This window comes from Tamandua tetradactyla, chromosome 18 (assembly GCF_023851605.1).
Source record: "Tamandua tetradactyla isolate mTamTet1 chromosome 18, mTamTet1.pri, whole genome shotgun sequence".
NCBI lineage: Eukaryota > Metazoa > Chordata > Mammalia > Pilosa > Myrmecophagidae > Tamandua > Tamandua tetradactyla.
This window is the reverse complement of record NC_135344.1, coordinates 19,492,769-19,515,273: the sequence shown is the minus strand read 5'-3', so window position 1 is coordinate 19,515,273 and position 22,505 is coordinate 19,492,769. Positions and strand designations below refer to the sequence as shown.

Sequence of the window (22,505 nt, the reverse complement as noted above, 5' to 3'; positions counted from 1 at the left end):
GGAGAGATATCTTGTCTCGATCTGGGAAAGCATGTGGTTGTCATAGCTGTTCCTTTGGCTTCTGGTCTCAAATAGCTTGCCCAGGGATGTTTTCATTCTGTATCTCCAAAGGTCTCTGTGTCAACAATCAAGCTTTTTCCAAAATGGTTCTCTCTTAAAGGACTCCAGTCAGCAACCCACCTTGAATGCATGGAGTCACACCTCCATGAAACGACCTATTCTAAAAGTCCTACACATAATTGGGTGTGTCACATCTCCATGGAAATAACTCAATCAAAAGACCCCACCCAACAATATTGAATCAGGATTAAAGAACATGGCTTTTCTGGTGTAACCACAGTTTCAAGATTAAAGAACATGGCTTTTCTGGTGAAACCACAGTTTCAAACTGGCACACCCACTATTTAAAACAGTAGTATGAGGGATTATGAGGGAAAGAATACTTTGGGCAGAAATAGTTTTACCCTAATACATAAAATTTGTTTATTTAAATTTTCTCATATCCCATTTGCCTAAAACAAGAACTAACTATACTGAAGAAGGAGATAGGTTGATTTTTACTGAAGATTTTTTTAAACAATGGTAATGCCTCCATATAAACTTCATTAGGAGAGGCATTTACGCCTGTACTGTTGACAGCTGGTGAACAGTGCCTGCACAAAAAAAGGTCAATAACCACTTGTCCAGAGAATGTCCCAGGTGACTTACATTGTTGTGGGTAAAGACCTCTATTTCCTGGCCTGAAACTTAATAGTTGTGATATATAGAACATCATTCTAATTCTTTGAGGCAGGATGTGAGAATTAAGAAAAAGACCAAGAATTATGGGATAAAAAAGGGTGCCCTAATATCTGAAACACTATTGAGTGTATCAAGTGGACTACCTAAGATGATAGTGGCAAATTAAACTCTTTTTTATAGAGTTCAAATTATAAATTTTATGAGCAAGGGATAAGATTTTGGAGAGACCAGAAGACCTGCAGTCTTCATCCTGCAGGTCAGCAGTGGACATATTAATTCAGTTGGGCCACCTGAGGCCCATCTGCACTAGAGCAGTAATTGAATAAATGGGCCCCTCATGGTAAGAAAGGATGAGTAAAGAGTGAGCAATTTAGGCATGGGACACTAGTAGCTCAAGGGATATAAAAATATGAAATTATAATTAGATCTCTTGTTCATAATATACTAACTAAAAGTATTACATTGTATGGTACACGTTTCTGAGTTTATTTCTGGACACTGCGGAGCCCTTTACAACTGACTAAAACCGTCCAGCTATCAATTCATGTTCCCATTAAAATTCCAACTGCTTATATTAGAAGAAAATAAATCCAAAGATGGTTTACTTTTATTTTAGATCTAAAGATGCACACTGGGACTAGCCTAGATGCAGAATACAGCAAGTCATTTATAAATCACACAGCGTAAAGTAAACAGTGGCAGCAAATTGAAAATTATGTTTTCTTTTTCTAAACATAACTGTGAAAATATTTTAACAAGTTGGCATCGGAGTTTGCAACTTTTATCTGATGTTTCTCTTCAGGATTATCTTGAAGCATTTTAAAATGTGATGTTTGGGAAAGTTCAGCTAGTCAGAAATGTGGTATTAGATTATACATTTGGAACACTTTACAGGAGGCATTCGTGACGTACATGGTTTCAGAACGCTGGCATATTTTCTACTGTATTTAATAGGAGAAGCTGCTATTCCAAGATATTTGCCCTTTAATGAAGTCTTTCTCCTACTCAGAAAAATTGTGTAGTGTGAGTTGGCATATTTGGTCCAGTTAATGTTTGATGATACGAGCACCCTCTAAGTACACGTTTCATTATCATTATCATTTCTGTTATTTTTACAAGGTTCCAGCTAATCTGGTGTTAAGGGGACTGTCTTCCCTTTCGGAATCTCCTTTCATCCCAACGTTCATAACTTTATTGCAACTTTATCGAAGGATTGGGGGTGACATGAGAGAGGAATCATCCCATGAACCCTTGCCCTTCTGCTCTCCACTCCACTCGGATGTTTATTATCCTGGGTTCAATGGAATCTTTCAGGTCACAGACTCAGCATGAAATTGAGTAAAATCGTACTCTCCATTCCTTCACGTTCCCACCCCCCCACTTTTTTTTTTTCCTAAGGGGGAATGCATTTCCTTTTTCTTCATACTGAGATATATTTCCTTTAACCCCAATTTAGTAATCCCTCATACTAAGTTTCTATTGTCTAGGAGTGTATGACTCTCCCAACGCCTCCCTCTCCAATATTTTGAGTTGAGTTCTTTGAGAAATGTTTTTTACTTTCATTTTTTCCGCCTCCACCCCCTTGGAAGGAGGTGCTATGATTAGAAATGCTTTCAAAGGGTAAACGAAATTCCTAGAGTATAAAAAGGCAGAGTTGTGGTGACTGTGTAAAGCTAAATGAAAAGAACCAGAGCTAAAATAAGTAAAATACTACAATTTCTTAGAGCAGATGCTAATGGACATTGGGCCAAGGATGGCAGAATTTATTATTAGAAGAAACTTTTATAGAGCTTGTTAATTAGCTATAGAAATATAACCTAGAAAGTAGATACTATTAGTTAATGACATTTCTTAATATAGGAAAAATTAAAGAGGTTTGTAAGAAATCAACTAAGGAAATAAATATAAACAGAAGATGTAAAGAGTTTGTTTTAGTATGGAAATTTAACATGAGCTTTGTTTGAAAATTTTATTAGTGGATGGCTAAATTGAAATACTAATCTCAATTTCTAGGAAAAATTGTCTTGGGGATATGTAAGACAAAGTATAGATTAGTGTAGTTGAAATTTATCTTCACTCTCCTTCTTTCTCTTTACCTCTTTTCCTTCGTTCAAAGACTGATCCTTCAACAAGTACTCAACTTTTATTCATTCCAGAAAACTTCCTCCAAAATTAGGTCTCCATTTTCTGACTCCCTAGACTAGGTGAGTTCCCCTCTTTTATTTGCATTTCTATGGAACCTTGTATTTTCCCTTCCCCACAACCATCTCAATAATGGAAGGTCTTTCTTTCTAACCTGTAAACAATATGAGGAAAGGGAAAATGCCTGATTTATTCAATGGGTGTAATATAGTGACTGGTACCCAATATATGTGTATAATTGCTAAATTAATTGACCTGAATATTTTTTCTCTGTTGGGAGAATTTGTGTTCTTCCTAATTTTTAAAAACAACTCAGTGCTGTTAACTGGATTTAAATGGAATAAAAATGAGGTTCATGAGTCCAAGGGATGACTTTAAAAATATATATATAGTGGGTGGGCCATGGTGGCTCAGCAGGCAAGAACGCTTACCTGGAATGCCAGAGGACGTGGGTTCAATTCCTGGTGCCTGCCCATGTATAAAATATATATATAGGAAGTCATTTTCAGGAATTTTAAGAATCATTAAGAGAAATATTTATTTTTAGTTATGGTAACTTCGTCCATTTTTCTTTAATGAAACCATGTGGATGAGTTAAGCACAACTTACCTTGCTCTTATCAGTTTCTATTATTTCAATAAGCTTCAGTTGTTCTCTCTCTCTCTCTCTCTCTCTCTCTCTCTCTCTCTCTCCCTCCTCATCCCAAAGTTTAAAGTTTTGAAAGTTAAGGCCGACCCTGGATAGACCTTAGTTGAAAATTTATCAGAAGTTTCATGTGAAAATCCACACTTATAAAACAATCTGGGGGAACGGCAATTCAATTAAAAAGGTTTGGTTTGCTAAATTCTTTTAAATAGTAACCTGCCCTAGTTCACCTTAAATATACATACATATATATATATTTAAATCCTGGGAACACACATTAATAGTTTCTAAAAAAGCCTGCAGATAAGGATTTCATCTAAATAACTGCTGACAATTGGAGCTATTTATGCCAGGTAGGAAATGTGAGGACACTTAAAGGGAGGAATCTTGAGGGCACTAAGGGCAGAAATGCCAGGCTTGCATTTTAGACCATGGCAAAATTTTAAGTGTTGAAAGGTTTTTTCATTCTTTGAATCTTTATTTTCACTAGACCCCTTTAGGATCTGCGTCCAATTGATGTCACATGTACCTGAGCCTGTCTGTCCATCTGTGACTGATAATGAGACACGTTTCTCTCTAAATGCTTGGCAGCTTTGTCAGGATATTCCGCGCATTTGTATTTCACCAAACTGGGTCACACACCACCTTGGAATGTATAGTGGTGCCACTATCTGGAAAACCACCTGCTGACTAGCGGCCAACTTCAAGATGTGACAGAACGGAAAGACTAATATTTTCTGGACACACTGAAATATTTGAGGACACGGTTGAAAACATGTAGAACTTCTGAACCTTCCAAAGTAGGGGCGCATCACAATATTGTTTTAACTGACTAGAAAATGCAGCTACTGCTACATTGTAGAGAAAATATATTTTTTCTCAATGCTGAAATAAAAAAACCCAGGGAAAATATAATAGAGAAAGCACGAAACAGCCCATATTACATCTCACCGTATCTCTCCTCCAACTTCTCTTCTCCTTTTCGCTGCTTTCCGTGCTATTAAGCTACTTCAAATTTCAAGACCAAAGGGAAAACACTCAGATACAGGAGAGGGAAAAGATGGGCTCACGGTCGCGCGATTCCCCCCAAGCACATTAACAACTGTCCAAATTAGGAAAGGGGGTTTGTAAGAGTGAGAACAGCGCGAGGTTGTCGCCGTAGATGGCCAGTTATCCTGTGGCGCGAGGGTCTGTATTGGTATCTACTCATACAATGCCTGGAGGTGAGGACCAGGGACCAAGCTTAGCGTCCCTCAAAACCCTCACTTTCAATTAGCAGGGAAAAGAGAAGTCATATGACGAGCGCCCGATAAAGTACAGTTTATGCACCGCCAAGACAAGCGTTGCACCCGTCCGGAGCTCAACACAAGAGGGCACGATACGCACAGTCCACAGGCAGCGGCCGGCGGCCCGGAGCGGCGGGACCTAAGGCTCGCTGGGGCTTGTAGTGCGGCAGGCTACCGTCGCGCACGCCCGCCAGAGCCGAGGAACTACTACTCCCGAGATGGACCGCGCGCCTCTGGCCTCCCGCCCGCTCGGGGACCTCGGGGAACACTGCCCCCGCCCCGCGCTCGCGTCACTTTTGTTTACCCTGAAGCCCCGCCCCCCACCCCCCTCAGGCTCTCCCCACTCGGCGGGGGAATGCCGTAATGCCCGCAATGCATATTCAGGAGGCCGTCGCGGAGCGCCCTCCCCGTCTGTCTCGCGCCTTCCCTCTCCCCGCGCGTGATTAATATTCAATGAGCCTCGGCGCGCGCTGATTCGCCCGGGTGGGGCGGGGGCGGGGCCGGGCTCGAGAGCCCGCGGCCCCCGCGGGGAGGGCACGCGTGGGGGGGCGGGGCGGTGGCGGCGAGGAGGGCGAGCGGGCGCGCGGGCGCGCGGGATGGAACACCGAGACACCGACGGAATGCTCCGAATTGCCACATAATTCCCTGGAACGGCCGCTCCGAACGCCATTGGCTTCTCCCCTCTCCCCGCGCCGCCGCCGCCGCCCACCTTCGCCTCACCTCCTCCCTCCCCGCCCGCTGCCTCCGGAGCTGGGGGGAAACGCAGCGCCCCACTGCAATGGAGCCCGCCGCCGCGGCCACGGCGCAGCGACTCCCCGAACCCGGCAGGGAGGACAGAGCTCCGGCGGCGGCGGCAACGGCAGCAGCGGCGGCGGCAGCGGCGGCGGCGGCGGCGGCGGCAGCGGCGGCGGCGGCGGCAGCTCTGGCGGCGGCGGCTGGGGGCGGCCGGAGCCCGGAGCCCATGCTGACCCCGGCGGCGCGGAGCGGCGGGAACGGCGGCAGCGGGGCGCGGACAGAGGCCCCCGCTGAGGCGCCGCCGGGGTCGCTGCCCGGCAGAGCTGGAGGCACGAGTCGCAGGAGGAGACGCGGGGCACCCCAGAACCCCGCCGGCGGGGCTGCCCCTGTGCCCGGAGCCGGCGGCGGCGCCAACTCCCTGCTGCTGAGGAGAGGGCGGCTGAAGAGGAATCTGTCCTCGGCCGCTGCCGCCGCGCACTCCCCCGGCGCCGCCGGCCTCGCCGCCTCCTGCTCGGCCTCGGCATCGCTGTGCACCCGGAGCCTGGACAGGAAGACGCTGCTCCTGAAGCACCGGCAGATGATGCAGCTGCAGCCGTCGGACCGGGACTGGGTGAGGCAGCAGCTCCAGCGCGGCTGCGTGCACGTCTTCGAGCGCCACATGGCTTCCACCTACCTGCGCCCGGTGCTCTGCACGCTGGACACCACGGCCGGGGAGGTGGCCGCCCGCCTGCTCCAGCTGGGCCACAAGGGTGGAGGCGGCTTGGTCAAGGTGCTGGGCAGGGGGCCCAGCACTGCCGCCACCCCTGGCCCGGACGCTGGGCCCCTGCCGCTGCGGACCGAGCCGCGGGACTGGGCGCCGCCGCCTGGGAGCAGCTGGCTGGGTGCCGTCGGGGGCCGGCCGCGCTCGCCTCCCGCGGACCTGCCGCTGCCCGGAGGCCCGGGCGGGTGGATGGGCTGCACTGTCCGCGCTGGCCCGGCGCCCTCCGACTCCAGCCCCGGCGACCGGCTCGCGGGGGGCCCTGCTCCCCCTCCCAGCGCCCCCCGGCTTCCGGACGGCGCGGCCGCGGGCCCGGCCTCCGACACCGAGAGCTTCAGCTTGAGTCCCAGCGCCGAGAGCGTGTCGGACCGGCTGGACCCCTACGGCAGCGGCGGTGGCTCCTCGTCGTCGTCGTCGGAGCTCGAGGCAGACCCAACCCCAGCCCCGACGGGGTCTTCGGACCAGTCCCACCTCTCCAGCCACTCCCCAGAGCTGTGCGGCGACCCCCGCGTCCTGCAGCTGTCTCCCGCGGCCTCACCGCCTGCGTCGCGGCCCAAAGCTCCGAAGGGCGTCGACTGTCCGGGTGGTGCAGCCCGCGATGGGCCGCGGGAGGAAAGGGCGGCGGCGGCCGCATCCATCCGCAGTACCTCGTCGACCCCCGGGGAGAACGCGGCGGCCGCGGAGAAGGAGGCTCCACCACCCACCCTGTACGTGCAGCTCCATGGAGAGACCACCCGGCGCCTGGAGGCGGACGAGAAGCCATTGCAGATCCAAAATGACTACCTCTTCCAGCTGGGGTTTGGGGAGCTGTGGAGGGTACAGGAGGAAGGCATGGACTCGGAGATTGGCTGCCTTATCCGCTTCTATGCAGGTAAGGCGCTCACCTGCACTTTGACGTGTGGGGTGTGCACATTTCATGTACCAAGAAATGATTGAAAATTGACATATACTTGCCCAACCCAAGAATAAATGCAGGTCCTCGTGATGCTTTGTTACTCCTTCAAAACTTGCGCGTGCCATCTGCGCAATGCCAAGTTGAGCAGTTTTTTAACCCGTGAATTTTAGTCAGTCTTGAGGGTCAGAGGTTGGAAAGTAATGTGGAGGGGGTGGCAGAATCTCCAGGAAGTACAGGAAGCAGGCAATAGTACTTTTAATAAGTGCTTCCTTCAGGCCTCTGGTCATAGGCATACTGGGTCTGAGGTAGTTTGGCATTACAGATAAACATCAAGTGCACATAATATGGACAGAGAAAATGTTCAACAAAATGCTCTAAAGCACCTCTGCACGCTTTTGTTCACAGTTTACTATTCTAGCTCTAAGTATATATACCAGCAGCAGCAGCTCCGTCCTTGTCACCTGATGCACCTGTTCAGCTCGCTGTTGTGCTTATTTGTTCAGAGTCACAAATACGATCCTTTTTGGTGATACTTGTCAATTTTTGGTTTTCTTTCCGTTTCCTCTGTAAGGTTGATTCTTGCATCAAAATAATGTTACCTGTTTTCTTCCCTAATTTATTTCTTCCGCCATTTATAAAGAGAAGTGGACATTGCGCTATGACTTGCAACACAGATCACAATAAGAAATTAAATGGTTCATGATCTCTTCAGATATGATCTAAAATCTTCCCCATTCTTTTTGCAATCCCAGATCAAATTCTTGACCAAGGATGACTAATGAAATGTTTCTCTTTTTGCTAAATACTTGGATGATGCTACATTAGGGGAGTTCTAGGTCCTGATTGTTGTATTTGAACTTTATATGTTGTTTGCATCCTATCCCTCCTCTGGATTGAAGAATTATGCTCTTAGTGAAAAGGGTTTTTATTTAAAATAGAGTTAAAATCATGGCAAAATTAAAACAGGAGAGAGTTAAATCTTCCCTGCTTTATTATTCTAGAGTGTCGGTGATGGTGGGAAAATAATCATATTTGTAACTATTACTATGTGGCCATATTTTCAAATGTAATGTTTTGTGGTCCACCTTGTGTCCTTGTGGCAGTTTAGTCAGTTTGAATGATATACCAGTAGCATTCCTGTTGGGAAGTTCATCTAAGTTTAATTGAGGTTTTCTGAAATTGTTCAGTGTATTTCTGATAGATTTTTGCCTTATAAAAAAATCAGATCATGACACATTAGCATTTGTAGTATTGGAAGAGATCTCAACTGACGTGTCTTTTTAAAGTTTATGGCCAAGCAAATAGGCGATTTTTCATGTAGGAGCAACAACTATATCCCATTTTCATGTGATTTGTAAAATATTGTTACTTTACAAAAGCATTAAATTGTAGTCACACTTGGAATGAGAATATTCAGTTAAATGAGAATGACAAATGCTCTTATAACCAAGGTAATTACAGTGAAGATAATACATATATAAAGCAAGGGATATATTAAACTGCATTTGTACACTTTTTATGTAGAAAGAGTTATAAAAGTTTTATATCCTTGTTTTGCTCATGATTGGGTATGTTGATCCTGATAAAAGTTCATGGGAAAGGTTTTGGGTGTCACAGTCATGAAATTGATTTCTTTACTTTCCCTTTTTAGTGCTCTTGGTTGTTCAGTTTTAAATTACTGGTGTGGTCATTTAAATCTTTGTTTTGCTCTTTAAGAGTAATGGTTACGTTATTCTGAACTTATCTGCTTCATTTCTGTTTGCACAGCATAAATACATATATGCCTCTTTGTATATGCTTATAAAAATAACTATTAAAATGTGGACATCACACATAGTATCCAACCTATTCTTGAATATGTAGCCATGTACAAGCGTCACAGAATAATACCTAATTTTTATAAAGATATCTAAGTGCCTATTTTGTTTTAAATATTCATTTAAATCCTATATTTATTCTTAATTACCAAACTTTTCTGGATTAATATTCATTTCCACAGAACAAAATTTAGCTTATGGTGAATCCACTTGAACTTTTACAAGGAAGTCTAATTGTTAAAGAAAAAAAAGGGCCTTTACATAAGGTGGTTGCACCTATTCTGGGAACACTGTCAGGACTTCACATATATTTGAAATTTGTAGGAGGTGGGAAAAGATTCCTAGAAATTACCCTTGTACTACTATGGAATCTAGGGCACCCCAACAGGAATGTTATATTTTGGTAGTAATTATTTTCCTAAGGAAAAGGATAATTAATGCTTGTTTTAGATGATGCCTTTTAAGGGGGTATTAGAAAATTCTCTACTCCATTTGTGTTCACAATTTCATATATACTTTATTCTTAAATTTATTGCTGTTTATCTTTTTGTTTATATGTAGTTAGAGTTAAGGATAGACCAGAAAGTTGCCATTGAAACTTTTTTTCTTCATTTTCTTATATTTAACTTAAACTTTTCATCTGCTGTCTATCTAGTTTATCTAGTTGGGTCCTTTCTGTTTTTTTTCTAGCAGCTACTTACTGTCCAGCAGAGAAATTTCCTTCTGGGAGGGTCATATTTCAATTTAAATTTAGTATTTATAACCTGACTTAAGTTATTCTTTAAACACTTTGAAGACCATTTGTGGTTGCTTTGAATAATAAAATATTTATTTGGGTAAAGTAAAATGAAAGTCTTTAATGAAGTAGAAGCCAGTGAATAAAAGGTATTATTATCTAGTAACAAAGTTTCATGAAAACTTAGTTTGGAAACTGTTAATTGCATCTGTCAAGCAATTTCTCTTCTCTGAATTTAATATATGAAAAAATTTAAATGGCTTTATCTGGTGTTTCTTAAGTGTAAGTTCATTAACATTTAATTTCCTTTTTAAATCAAAGGTCCAAAATTTTACCTGAAAGGGTCATTTTAGATTAAGAAAATTCAAGAATTTAGATTATTTGACAAACATTAATGAGCTTGTTTTTTGGACTCCCTGGGGAGTCAGAGTCATTGACGAAGGACAGCATTAAACTACAGTTTTCATGTTTCTTGACCTTTTACTGATTTTTAGATTTAGTAGCCTATTTGAATTCAAGTTTTAATAATGAGAGAGGGCGTCGACAGAATGGAGAACGCATCCTCTGTGGCTAGTGAATCTTGGAAAAGATATTTTTATGTGACTCTTTGGGATTGCTCTGAGAACATATCCCTGTCCCTCTCATATTTCTTCCTTTTTTCTTTTCTGGGAATGATCAAAGAAGGAAATGTGGAAACCAAGAAGGGGTGGCTCAGCATTAAGCTGTGATACTGATGAGCAATTCTTATTACTATAATTACAGCAGTATCGAGTAACATATGAACATGTGACACCAGTCTGTGCTTCAACAGTTCTTTTAATTTTAAGAACAAAGGGTTTAAATTTATTTTTAAAATATTGTATATATTTTATACTTACATATTATATTTGTTGTTGTTGATGTAAAATGAGTAGTGTCTTTTCGTTCACAACTATGGCTTGATAACATCTATAATGCCTTGGGTTTTATTGTCTTCAAAATTTTTAAAGGGCTTTCGTGTAAATTTCCTTATTTGTTCTTTCATTATTAGGGAGGAATTGGTGTCAGTCCTCTTTTCAGATGGAGAAACTGATGCACACAGAGGTTTGACTCTTGCTTGTGCTTTTTCAGTCCTTGGCAGAGCTGAGAATAGAAAGCTTGGATATTCTATTTTGCAATTCATATCACTCGCCATGAATCTATGCTGAATTTCATTTGCACTTAAATTTTTTACTTGGTTAAAAGCATTCAGAAAATATGTTATTTTTGTTGTTGTTGTTGTTGTTGGTAATGAGGTGACATTATCCTCTGGTCCAAAGTGCTATTCTTTGTGAAATGTGAATGGTTCTATTTCTATCATACTGTCTTTGAGAATATGAAGAACCAAAACTGGCACCTAAGTTGGCATTATAGAAAGTGGTCGAAAGTGGTTTAATATTCTAGTTTTACCTGCATTTAAGGTGATATGAAATAGAGTTAATATGATATTTGTTCATTTTTTATGCAAGTGTGCTTCATTTGTTAAACTGTAAATTCGATTGGGAAGTAGAGAATTAATACTTCATTTGAAAAGTGAGTAGTGTGGTAGTGTGACAATTTCATTTCTTTAAAAAAATGGTTTTACTTGTCTGGGAAGGTACTGAAAATAATCATGATGAAAGATCTTATTTGCTTAAACCTTTTAAGTTTAAATATACTCATTTGTACTTAGTTATAAGTAGTGCTTTATTGCTGTTACTGTGTTGTTGTATAATGTTTATAATTCATGTGTTATAGAATAGTTATTCTTCCTGAATTTCATAGTTATTCCTAAAATGTTGTATCTCTTGCACTCATACTTGTTGAAATAATTTTAAGGAGCGAACATTGGTATAAATAAGTTTGTGTAAAGTTTCAGGCTGAAAATTTTTTTGTTGCGGTATGATTGCTAAATTAACCACCTTAAATGATTGATTATCTAACGATTATTATTGTTTTAAGGTATAAGGTGTTTTTGTTGTCTCTCTTTCTACTTAGAATCCTGAATTTGCCCTTTGCTTTATTGATGATAAAATATTCATTGACACTGTATATGATCCACGCCTAGTATAATAGTTGGCATTTTCATTCAAACATTTGTTGAATTGAATTTGTGGAATTTTGCTAAGCAGCTGGTGGTGTGTGTCTTGATTCTTCAGCCTTCTATCCTGTTTTGGTCCCCAGGGATGGGTTAAACGCACATACACACAGAGGCATTTCTCCCATGGCAGGAGATTTTAGATGTGCCTGACACTATTAATATATTCTGTTTTCGTATGAGTGAGTTCTATGAGGATTTTGAGAGCAGTTACCAAAAAGTGTTCTTGGAATTAACAGGTGTCTTCCACGCTCTGTCCCTGCCTTTTCAAAGGCATCCCTTACCACAACTATAAGGTGGATTTAATGAGCCATCTGTCCAATGAGGCATCTTAGGTTCAGTGATTTTGTTCTGCGTCAGGGTTGAACACAGTTCAGTCTATCTGGTCAAGAGAAGGGTTTAATTGTTATACTGTGAAAGTTGAGAGATCCTGAAGCCACTCAATAGAAAAGCGATTTGTTTAAAGACTCCTGGCATTTTGAAAAAGAAAAAAAAGATGTTATCAAAATGTCTAAAACAGTCTGGGAAAATGAAGCCTTTTTTTTTTTCTTTTCCAATTTCACCTTCTAAAACCCACTCCACCCCTTTAATCACATCCATCTGCTGTAACCCTGGTAATGAGGGGTTTGACTCTGGCCTAATGTCACAGTGCTTCCAGGGTAGATCCTTTTTTGTATTTAGGTTTGGTTTTCTGAAGATAGTATAATTAATACAAAACCAAAAAAATTGACTTATGTGAGTTCTTTAGACTTATTAGGTATTTATAACCTAAGGCTGAATGAAACTACAAATCTAGGCTTCAGAAAATTTTGATAAATTGAAACTCAAGGATCTGAAAAAGATAGACTTTAATGATACTTCGATTAAAGAAATTAGGATATTTGATTAACCGTGGCTTAGCAGCCCTTAGAAGTTACGTGATATTGTACTCTGGAATCAAGCATAATAACAGTTACTAGATTAATGAAGTGTTATTACACTTTGTAGAGTTGCAATGGTTTTGTTATATTTACTGCATTTTGGTTGATATACCTTTCAGCATGTTAAATGAAACAAAGTATAACCATCCCATTATGTCATATTCATGCGGAAGTAATTGTTTTCTCTGACTTATTTTTACATTTGAGCTTATTTCATTATATTCTAAAATATGCCTAATAATAGAATAAAATATCTTGTTTAAATTTAAATCCAGTGGCCTCTGAGTTTAGAACCCAGAAGTTCTAATTGGAAGTTGGCAAAATACTTAATTTGTACGTGGTATATATTTTGTGAATCTGTAAATGTCAATACTTAAGCAAACAAACAAACAATTCCAGAATTTTTGCCATATGCTTTCCCAAATAAAGCTTGATAAAAATAAATTGGTCTTATTTCACAGTTATGGGAGAGCATTCCAGTGAAGACTGAATACAATTTGAACTAACCTGGTTTTGGGCTACTTCAAGGACAAGTGAGAAATCTAATTAGAAATTTGAAGTTTGAGATCATTTAAATTGGGTGGTTTTATTATTTTCCCATTCATTTCAAGCAGGAGAAGATTTGTTTTTGTGGCTGTTTCTACTGACTCTTATAGCTGAAGAAGAGCAGTTGAAGAATGGATCTTTTCATATACCTGCCATATAGTTAGTATATTAGAATGTACTTTTTGTATATTGTATGGTAGGGGTCACATTTCATTCTTTTTCCATGTGACTGTCCCGTTACTGCAGCACCATTTGTTGAATTTTTTTTTTTTGAGGGGGGGAAGGTACATGGGCCAGAATCAAACTCACATCTCCTGCATGGAAGGCGAGAATTCTACCACTGAACTGCCCTTACACCCCCTTCCATCCAAGTATTTTGAGAACGTGCCTGACTGGTGCCTTAGTGTTTGAATGGGTGCTGCTACTTATGGTTCTTGAGTTTGACTGGTAGGTCATGGGGCCAGGAGAAAGTAACCTTTTTCTTTTAAAAATCAGAACTTTTGAAAAGTATGTGTACCCTTTTATTTCACATTGTGACAGAGAGAAAATACACTGTAGTTAAAGAAACTGGTCTGAGAGTTGGGAACATTGGGGGGATTTATTTTAACCTATCCTGGGATTTTCCTCATCAGTGAAATGACAGTGTTGGGGTTGAATAAGTAAAAGGTCTCTTCCAACTTTTGAGTTACTGATGCTGTTGGAGAGCCTCTTTCTCAGATTCGAAGGGCTGAAAGTTTGTAGTAGTTTTCAAGTTCTGAAAGTCCTATCCATGATTTAAAAACTTTCAAATCCCTTACCTTTTCTTATAGGGAAAGGAGTGGGGTTGGACCTGTGTATATAGAAGACAGCTTGAGGTTACCAACATGAGTGGACCACCTTTTTGGAACAGAGTAGGACTAATGATAGAATAGATAATGCTGTCTTCCCTCTCCTACTCCCGAAGGAATTCAGAATGCTACAGATGAATTTAAAGATACACTTCTTTAAAAGTATCACTGTCCTCTTAAGTTTCCTTATGCAACAAGATACTTTTATAATCAAAAGTTTATAAAGCTTTCTGAAATGATAACTTTGTATTAGAGAGATCCAAATGTGCAAGACTTGTTGATATATTGGATTTAACTTGCTAGAAGCTTTGTTCCTGTTTACCCGTATCTAGAGTCAGCAGGAGAAAAATCACTTAAAGAAAATTATATTTTTATATTTCTATTTCTATTAGAGTGTAGCATTTAGGATCCTGTGAAGATAATTCAATCCTGCATCTTTAGTTTTATAGATGAAGGTACAAGCCCGTAAAGGTTAGGTGTCCGGTCCATGGTCGTGGAGTCAAGCCAATCTCAGACTGAGGAATAGAATCCAGGATCTTTTTCTGTTTTTGTTTGTATGTTTATTTATATTAGAGCAGGTTTATTCACACACTGTACAATTCATCCAATGTGTAGAACTGGTGGCTCTCAGTATAACCACAGAGTTAGAACCCAGGGTCTTGATTATCTGTCCGGTGGTCTTTTTTCTCACAATGTGAATTTGTATACTTATTTCAGAATGAAAGTTAAAAAGAAAATTGAGTGTGCTTCCCACATTTGGTGGTTTCTCTTACTCTAAGGTTTTTCTAGTTTCTTTTTATTCTGCTCATTCCCTTTGAGAGGTTGCATATCACTTTGATAGATTGTAAGTGGGGGCTTCTAATGGAACAGCTGGATATTTTAGTTGCACAGAGGGAAGTTAGATTTCGTCAGTGATGTTCTCTTTGGGGGATTTATGATATAACTTATTTATTTATTTATTTAAACTTTTTTTATTAATTAAAAAAATTAAACAAAACATTAAGATATCATTCCATTCTACATATACAATCAGTAATTCTTAATATCATCACATAGTTGCATATTCATCATTTCTTAGTACATTTGCATCGATTTAGAAAAAGAAATAAAAAGACAATAGGAAAAGAAATAGAATGATAATAGAGAAAAAAAAGATTATACATACCATACCCCTTACCCCTCGCTTTCATTTACCACTAGCATTTCAAACTGAATTTATTTTAACATTTGTTCCCCCTATTATTTATTTTTATTCCATATGTTCTACTCTTCTGTTGATATAGTAGCTAAAAGGAGCATCAGACATAAGGTTTTCACATTCACAGAGTCTCATTGTGAAAGCTGATAGCATTGTTCAATCATCATCAAGAAACATGGCTACTGGAACACAGCTCTACATTTTCAGGCAGTTCCCTCCAGTCTCTCCACTACATCTTGAACAACAAGGTGATATCTACTTAATGCATAAGAATAACCTCCAGGATAACCTCTTGACTCTGTTTGGAATCTCTCAGCCATTAACACTTTGTCTCATTTCACTCTTCCCCCTTTGGTCGAGCAGGTTCTCTCAATCCCTTGATGTTAATTCTCAGCTCATTCTAGGGTTTTTCTCAGTCCCTTGATGCTGAGTCTCAGGTCATTCCAGGATCTCTGTCCCACGTTGCCAGGAAGGTCCACACCCCTGGGAGTCATGTCCCACGCAGAGAGGGGGAGGGTGGTGAGACTGCTCGTCATGTTGGCTCGAGAGAGAGGCCACATATGATATAACTTTTGACATAGGTTGGCTGCTAAGAGGTACAGTGGTAGAAAACCAATGGTGTTTTGTCCAATACCTTGAAGCTGAAATGGTTAGAAGAATGAAAATGTTGGGAAAAGAACCATCCAATTAAAAAAAAAGTGGGAGAAAAATTTAAGAATAGATTTTGAAAAGAATTTCCTCTTCAGACATGTGTTCATTAAGAAATTCAATATTCATTGTTTTCTGTACTCAGTTTTCTATTTTTGGAAAAGACATCATCTAACAATTGTATGTTGCAAAAAACTGAAACAACTCAGTTTAATATCTTTGGACTTTTGTGTGCTGATTTTGTCCTGTGCCATTGCTTTGAAACATTTTCACTTAAAAGAAAAAAAAAGAAGAAATATCCTGCCCCTGTTCACAAAAAAACAGTTTGTGAACTCAGAAAGTTAGTATTTTTCGGGATAAGACAGAATTTCCTTGTATATTAGGTTCCTTTTAAATTTAACCATTTACCTTAGTAAAAGTTTTTGTTTCCCTTTTATTTCAGTTAACCTACAGTGTCAATTAATTCCCTGAAAATTACTGTTTATTTTTATATGCGGAAGAGAGCTTTTTAAAGCGCAGAAGTACAAAGAGGTAAAAATATACTGCATCTGGCATATAGAATATAATCTCCAGATGCTGAAGCATAGAGGAAAAATTCTCTGGGTTGTCTTAACAGTGATGATATGACTGGGGTGCAGCTGACATTGAGTTTTATGAAAAAAGGAGCTCTCCTGCATGGGAAGAAGTAAATACTATTATGTTTGGCAGATCCGGTCTCTTCCTTACACCCCCCACACACACTTATAGGACTCACTGGTACACACATACTTATTCATTGAGTGCCGATGCAGGATGTAACGAGAGGTGGTAGTTGTATTTATGGATGGGATGGAGTGGGTGGGGTAAATAGTCTTGGGGGAAAAAACTCCATTAAAAAATTGCAGTTCTTAGACTATAAGGTTAAAACACCCATTTTCCACATTTAATTAGTAATTAGTAACATTTCTATTATGAATAGGACCGCCATGTTTTTGCCCATTTTTCCTACAGACGTCTTTTAAAATAAATATATTTAGGGAAATTCGCTTTGTTTTAGAAGTCACTAAGATTTTTTTTATCCATTCCATGTTTACCTTTGACTGTGGTATACTTCACTAAGTATGAGTTTTCAATTTTTATGTCAGTCTTCTCCTTTAGGTTTTCAGGGTTGAGTCCAGTTGAGGAAGGTCTCTCCTACCCCAAAATTAGAGAAAGAAATTCTCCCATATTTTCTGGAGATATATTTCTAGTTTTGTTTTCTGTGTTTAAAATTTTAATCTATCTGTTGTCTAAATAAGATAGGAAGCAGGAACAATAACAAATTGTCCCAATAGTATGTTTTCTTTCTTTACATTTAAGATGCTACTTTCCCCCAGAGTTTATGCTTTAAAAAAACAAATCAAACAAACAAAAAAGCTGGTAGGCAGGAGATTAAAGTATATTTAATCTAAATATACTTTAGATATTTAATCTAAAAAGAGAGTAGTGTAGATTAGTATTTATTCATTGAGGACAAATAGGAAGCAAGGGAAGGATCTTTAGCTGCTGTACCTCTACATTTTGTTTTCAATTGCCAATTGCTGGGATCTACTCTGAAGGTCACTGTGGAGCACTTGTGATTTATCTTTTGAATTTAGGGAAAGACAGACTGGCATGCTCATTGAAATCAGTATTGACTCTGCCAGTGGTGCCTTGAGATTTCCTTTAGTTGACTTGAGAAGTGAGTTCTGTGTATAGTCATGGACTGAGATAACAAGAATATAATTTGAAATAACTCTGAGAGTAGAAAACTACTGGAACCTGTGTTCTAATGGTGCCCATGCTGCTTTAGTGTTATTAGTTAAATAAATACCCAGAAAAGATGAAGTGGGCATGGGGGGAGGGAAAAAAGCAACTGATGTCAAAGAGAAGTTGACTTGGAGTACCCACCACTTCTGGGAAGCAGGTTTTCGTGGTCTATTGACCAATTCTTTGTAATTTAATAAATGACTACAATTGTATTGCTGCTGGATTTTGTGGCCTTATAAGATTCTGTTTGGTACAGAACTGGGTTTCTCTTCTGCAGGGTTTTAGTTGTGTTGCTGAAGTTGCAAATAAATCGTCTTTGCTGGAGTGAACTTAGGTACATTAAGGGGAAAATCTCTAGGCCCATTACTCTAAAATACTAAATGAAACAAAGATGCATTTGCCAAACTTACCCATTTGCAAGTAATGTTTCTTCTATAGCAACAACCAGATGGCATTTTCTTTTTTAAATTTGAGGAAATAATTGCAAAAGAATTAAACTTCCTCAGCATTAATGTATCCTGCTGCATGATGTTCGTGAAATTGATAGTACTTGTTATTTAGCAAATATTTATACAGCTTTTAATATGTGCTGGATACTGTTCTAAGTGGTTTTTTTCCCTAAGTGTTTTATACATATTAACTAATTTTATCCTCATAACACCCCTTTGAAATAGGTAATGTTATTTACCTGGTATTACAGATAAACTGAGTTACAGAACAGTTTAGTAAATTGTCTGGATTTGTGCAGCAAGTAAGGCAGGAGCAGAATTTGAGTCCAGACATCTGCTGCCAGAGGTGAACTAGTAAGTGTCCACCTTAATTTTCTAAGTATGAAAAATTTATTCCTAATAAGCTTCTACTGCCAGTTTGGGCATGTAAGCATTTCAGAAGCACAGCCTGTGAAGTAGTTAAGACCTGGGCTTGAGTTCTTACCCCAGAACTCTACTTCTTTCCATATCTGTAGAAAAAGTTAATCCCTATGGCAGCTCCAGATCAATGAGAGTGCTTAGAACAATAGTTGCCACAATCTAAGCCTTAGTCACTTTGGATGCTACTCTGTCTTAATCAGAGTACTACTCTCTACAGAGTACTGATTGAGGAACTGAAGATCTAGATTTGAGTGTGGCTTCTCCTTTACTTGTTGTGAGACCAAGGATAAATTCCTTACCCTCATTTAGTCTCCTTTATTAGAGTGAGAGATGGGTGGGGGTGGGGGAGAGAAGGTGATAGAAACAATCCATCTAAAAGTATTTGGTGAGGTTTGGATTTGATGATATATATGGAAGTGCTTTGTAAACTATGAGATGCTGTGCAAATGTAATCTGGTATTATTTTTAGACAAGGTAAATTCACATACGTGTTAATTAGAATTAATTAGGGCTCATTAAGGAAGATGGGATATGCTGCTGTTGGACACTGATGTTCAGAGATTCTGGCAGACTATACACTGTCATTCATTTATTCATCCAGTAATTACTATGCATATGTACTATGTCAAAGGTGCTTTTGGTTAAAAAATGAGTAATATGCATTTTCTAGGACCTCTTGAAATATTTATAAATTTGAGGCCAGCCAACAGTTACACTAGGTGAAATGTTTCCTAATAGAGGCACACCATTGGCAAGTTACTCTAGAAGCAGAAAAGGAGAGAGGCTCCTAACTGCACCATATGAATCCCCCGAAGTCTTGAGTTGTGGAGCCAAATCCTGAAGGATCCAAAGGAGTAGATGACTGCAATAAATTCTGGGCTCCTGTACTGTTTTAGGAGCAACCATAAATTCTTGGTTCAAGGTCCATTCAGGTTGAGTTTAGGATTAATCCAATTTAATCCTTAATGTATTAGTTACTTCTCTAGGCATCTAGACTCTTTTAACCACTTGGATAATTTTAGGCTCCATTTGGTATAGTTTGTGACGATCTAAGTTCTGGATTAAGTGAATATGAATTTTGCTTTTTTGAAAAGAAATGCAAATGTGCACATGCCTGAGGTTGTGCTGAAGCCTGGCAATGGGCCTAAAGTACACTTGAAAGACTTTCTCTTATTCCTTTTTTTTTTAAGGTCTTGAGGTTTTGTATTCCTTTGGATATATGTGATTTATGGGAAATGTGTGCTTATCTTCTGATGGTATGTACTTCAAGTTTATTGTCAAAGGTAGACCATTTTAATATACAAATTTGGAAGATGATGACCTGGGGGTATTTTTTTTAAACCTTGTCCAAGATGGACAAGTCTGAATCTTAATGGATGAAGAATTGTTTTTTAAACCTCTTGTGCAGACTAGGAGGAAACACAACTCCTAAAGGCTCATAGCAAAGGCAGTTTGTTAGTTATTTTATCCATGGCTGTAAAAGCTGTGGGAAGTGATCCTGTAGGAGGAAGCTTGAGAATTGTTTCTGTCCTGAAGAGAGAGAGGTAGAGGCTACAAACCAACAGATGAATGAGAGGGAAAACTAAATGAAGAAAAGTCCTGGAAGAAATAAGAGAGATGGAATCATCCTCACCCATGAAGGAGTTAACCATGGTGGAAAGAGGTCCACCAGTTTCCTGAGGCTGTTATGAAGGAAGGGTAAAGATAAAGAGTTTTTAAGTGACAGCTCAGGGTGTTGGGAGTTTTCTTAGTGAATTAGAAGGTGAGGAAAAACAGAGTCTCAATATTGATTGTAATATACTTTTTCTTGAGTTAATCAGCTGACTCATCAGTTTGTATCATCTTTTGGGAATTCAGACAGTGATTTCAACCTATGCTGGCTTTGTTGTGCAGTGAGCCCTTCTTAGTCTATTCTAAAGCACCTTTCTTCACTGGGAAGGTGTGGATAGGAAACTAGAGGTGGAGGTACCCATTGCCAAATGTGGTTTTACAGGTTTGGCAGTGCTTGTGTGGGGCAGGGTTGTTTTGAAAGCACAAAACAATCCCCCCCACCCCCACCTCCCACAGTTTTGATTCCCTCCCTATTCTCTTAAGTGTATATGTGTAGGGGTGGGGTTGGGGGAAGGAGGTGGGGAGATAGGGTGGTTAGGACACTAGGGAAATTGCCACTAGTAAATGACAAAGCTGAGATTGTGCCTTCTGCTATACCCCATTTCCTTTCTGTTCATAAAATCACCTATAAGTCTTAGACTTATGAGAGAGTTTTGAGTTTTCCTCAAGACCTGTTGATTATACTTCTAAACAATGCATTTTTCCACTCTTAGATTGTCAGTTGTGCCTTGAATTTGTTTATAAACTGAGCATGAAGACATGATCAGTTATAAAGTAGATAAATAAAAACCAGATTATATAGAGGGCAATTATTGTTAAATAATAAGTACTATCAAGAAACCATGTAAAGGGGCGGGCCGCGGTGGCTCAGCGGGCAAAGTGCTTGCCTGCTATGCCGGAGGACCTCGGTTCGATTCCCGGCCCCAGCCCATGTAACAAAAACGGAGAAACAGAATACAATAAAACAAGAAAATGTTTCCCTTTCTTCCTTCCTTCCTTCCTTCTATCCTTCCTTCCTTCTCTCTGTCTTTCCTTTAAAAAAAAAAAAAAAAAAGAAACCATGTAAACCTATATTGCTTTTCCTCTGATTAATGCAGTGAGCACTGAATTTTTGTTTTGTTCTCAGTAATGGGCTAGGTGCTGTAATTCCTAGTTGTGGCTATTGAAAAACCAAAAAACAACATTATTTCTGTTTTTAATATATTATTGCTGCAGTATTTACTGAAATCTTTATATCATCTGGTGATTTTACATTCCAGTTGCAAAGTTGGTTTCTGTAAATTTTTAATAGAGTTGTTTTAGGGCATAAGATAGAAACTCTTGAGAAAGGACATAATTGCTAATGTCATATCAAACATGATGAATTGCCAAACAGAAAGAATAATGAGAAAAAAAAGAACTGTCTTTATTGATTTTAGAAGGCTTGGTGGAATGGCAGTATGGGTCTGTGTGTGTGCGTTTGTGTGTGTGAGAGAGAGAAAGTGAAGGGGGAGTCTCATTTATTGGATTAGTAGTTGTTGGGACAAAATTTTTGTGTTTGCTGAAAAGTCTACGATCAGTGTAATGGAAACTTTATTTTACATGAGATACTGTTCTAGTTTGCTAGCTGCCAAAATGTAATATACCAGAACCAGAACGGCTTTTTAAAAGGGAAATTTAATAAGTTGCTAGTTTACAGTTCTAAGACCGAGAAAATGTCCAATTAAAACAAGTCTATAGAAATGTCCAATCAAAGGCATCCAGGGAAAGATACCTTAGTTCAAGAAGGCCAATGGTATTCAGGGTTTCTCTCTCATCTGGAAAGGCACATGGTGAACACAGTCACAGTTTCTCTCTCGACTGGAAGGGCACATGGTGAGCAAGGCATCATCTGCTAACTTTCTCTCCTGGCTTCCTGTTTCATGAAGCTCCATGGGAGGTGTTTTCCTTCTTCATCTCCAAAGGTCACTGGAGCTTGTGGGCTCTCTGCTGTCACAGCTATGCCCTTCTTCTCTGCTCTCTCTGAATTTCCATTCTCCAAAATGTTTCCTCTTTTATAGGACTCCAGTAAACTAATCAGGACCCACCCAAATGGGTGAAGACATGTCCTCACCTAATCCAGTTTAACAACCACTCTTGACAAAATCATGTCATCTAGGGAGATGATCTGATTACAGTTTCAAACATACAGTATTGAATAGGAATTATTCTACCTTTATGAAATGGGATTTTGATTAAAACATGGCTTTTCTAGGGGACATACATCTTTTTAAACCAACACACATACTGTC

At 39.9% G+C, this 22,505-nt stretch overlaps 1 protein-coding gene across 1 annotated transcript in view; it reads left to right on the top strand.

The window, feature by feature from the left end:
* Positions 1-5,373: 5,373 nt before the first annotated feature.
* Positions 5,374-22,505, top strand: part of PHLPP1 (PH domain and leucine rich repeat protein phosphatase 1) — a 268,194-nt gene continuing 251,062 nt past the window's right edge. The window contains exon 1 of the mRNA XM_077135308.1: positions 5,374-7,177. Within this exon, the coding sequence (XP_076991423.1) occupies positions 5,593-7,177 (1,585 nt within the window). The 5' untranslated portion in view covers positions 5,374-5,592. The remainder of the gene's footprint in view (positions 7,178-22,505) is intronic.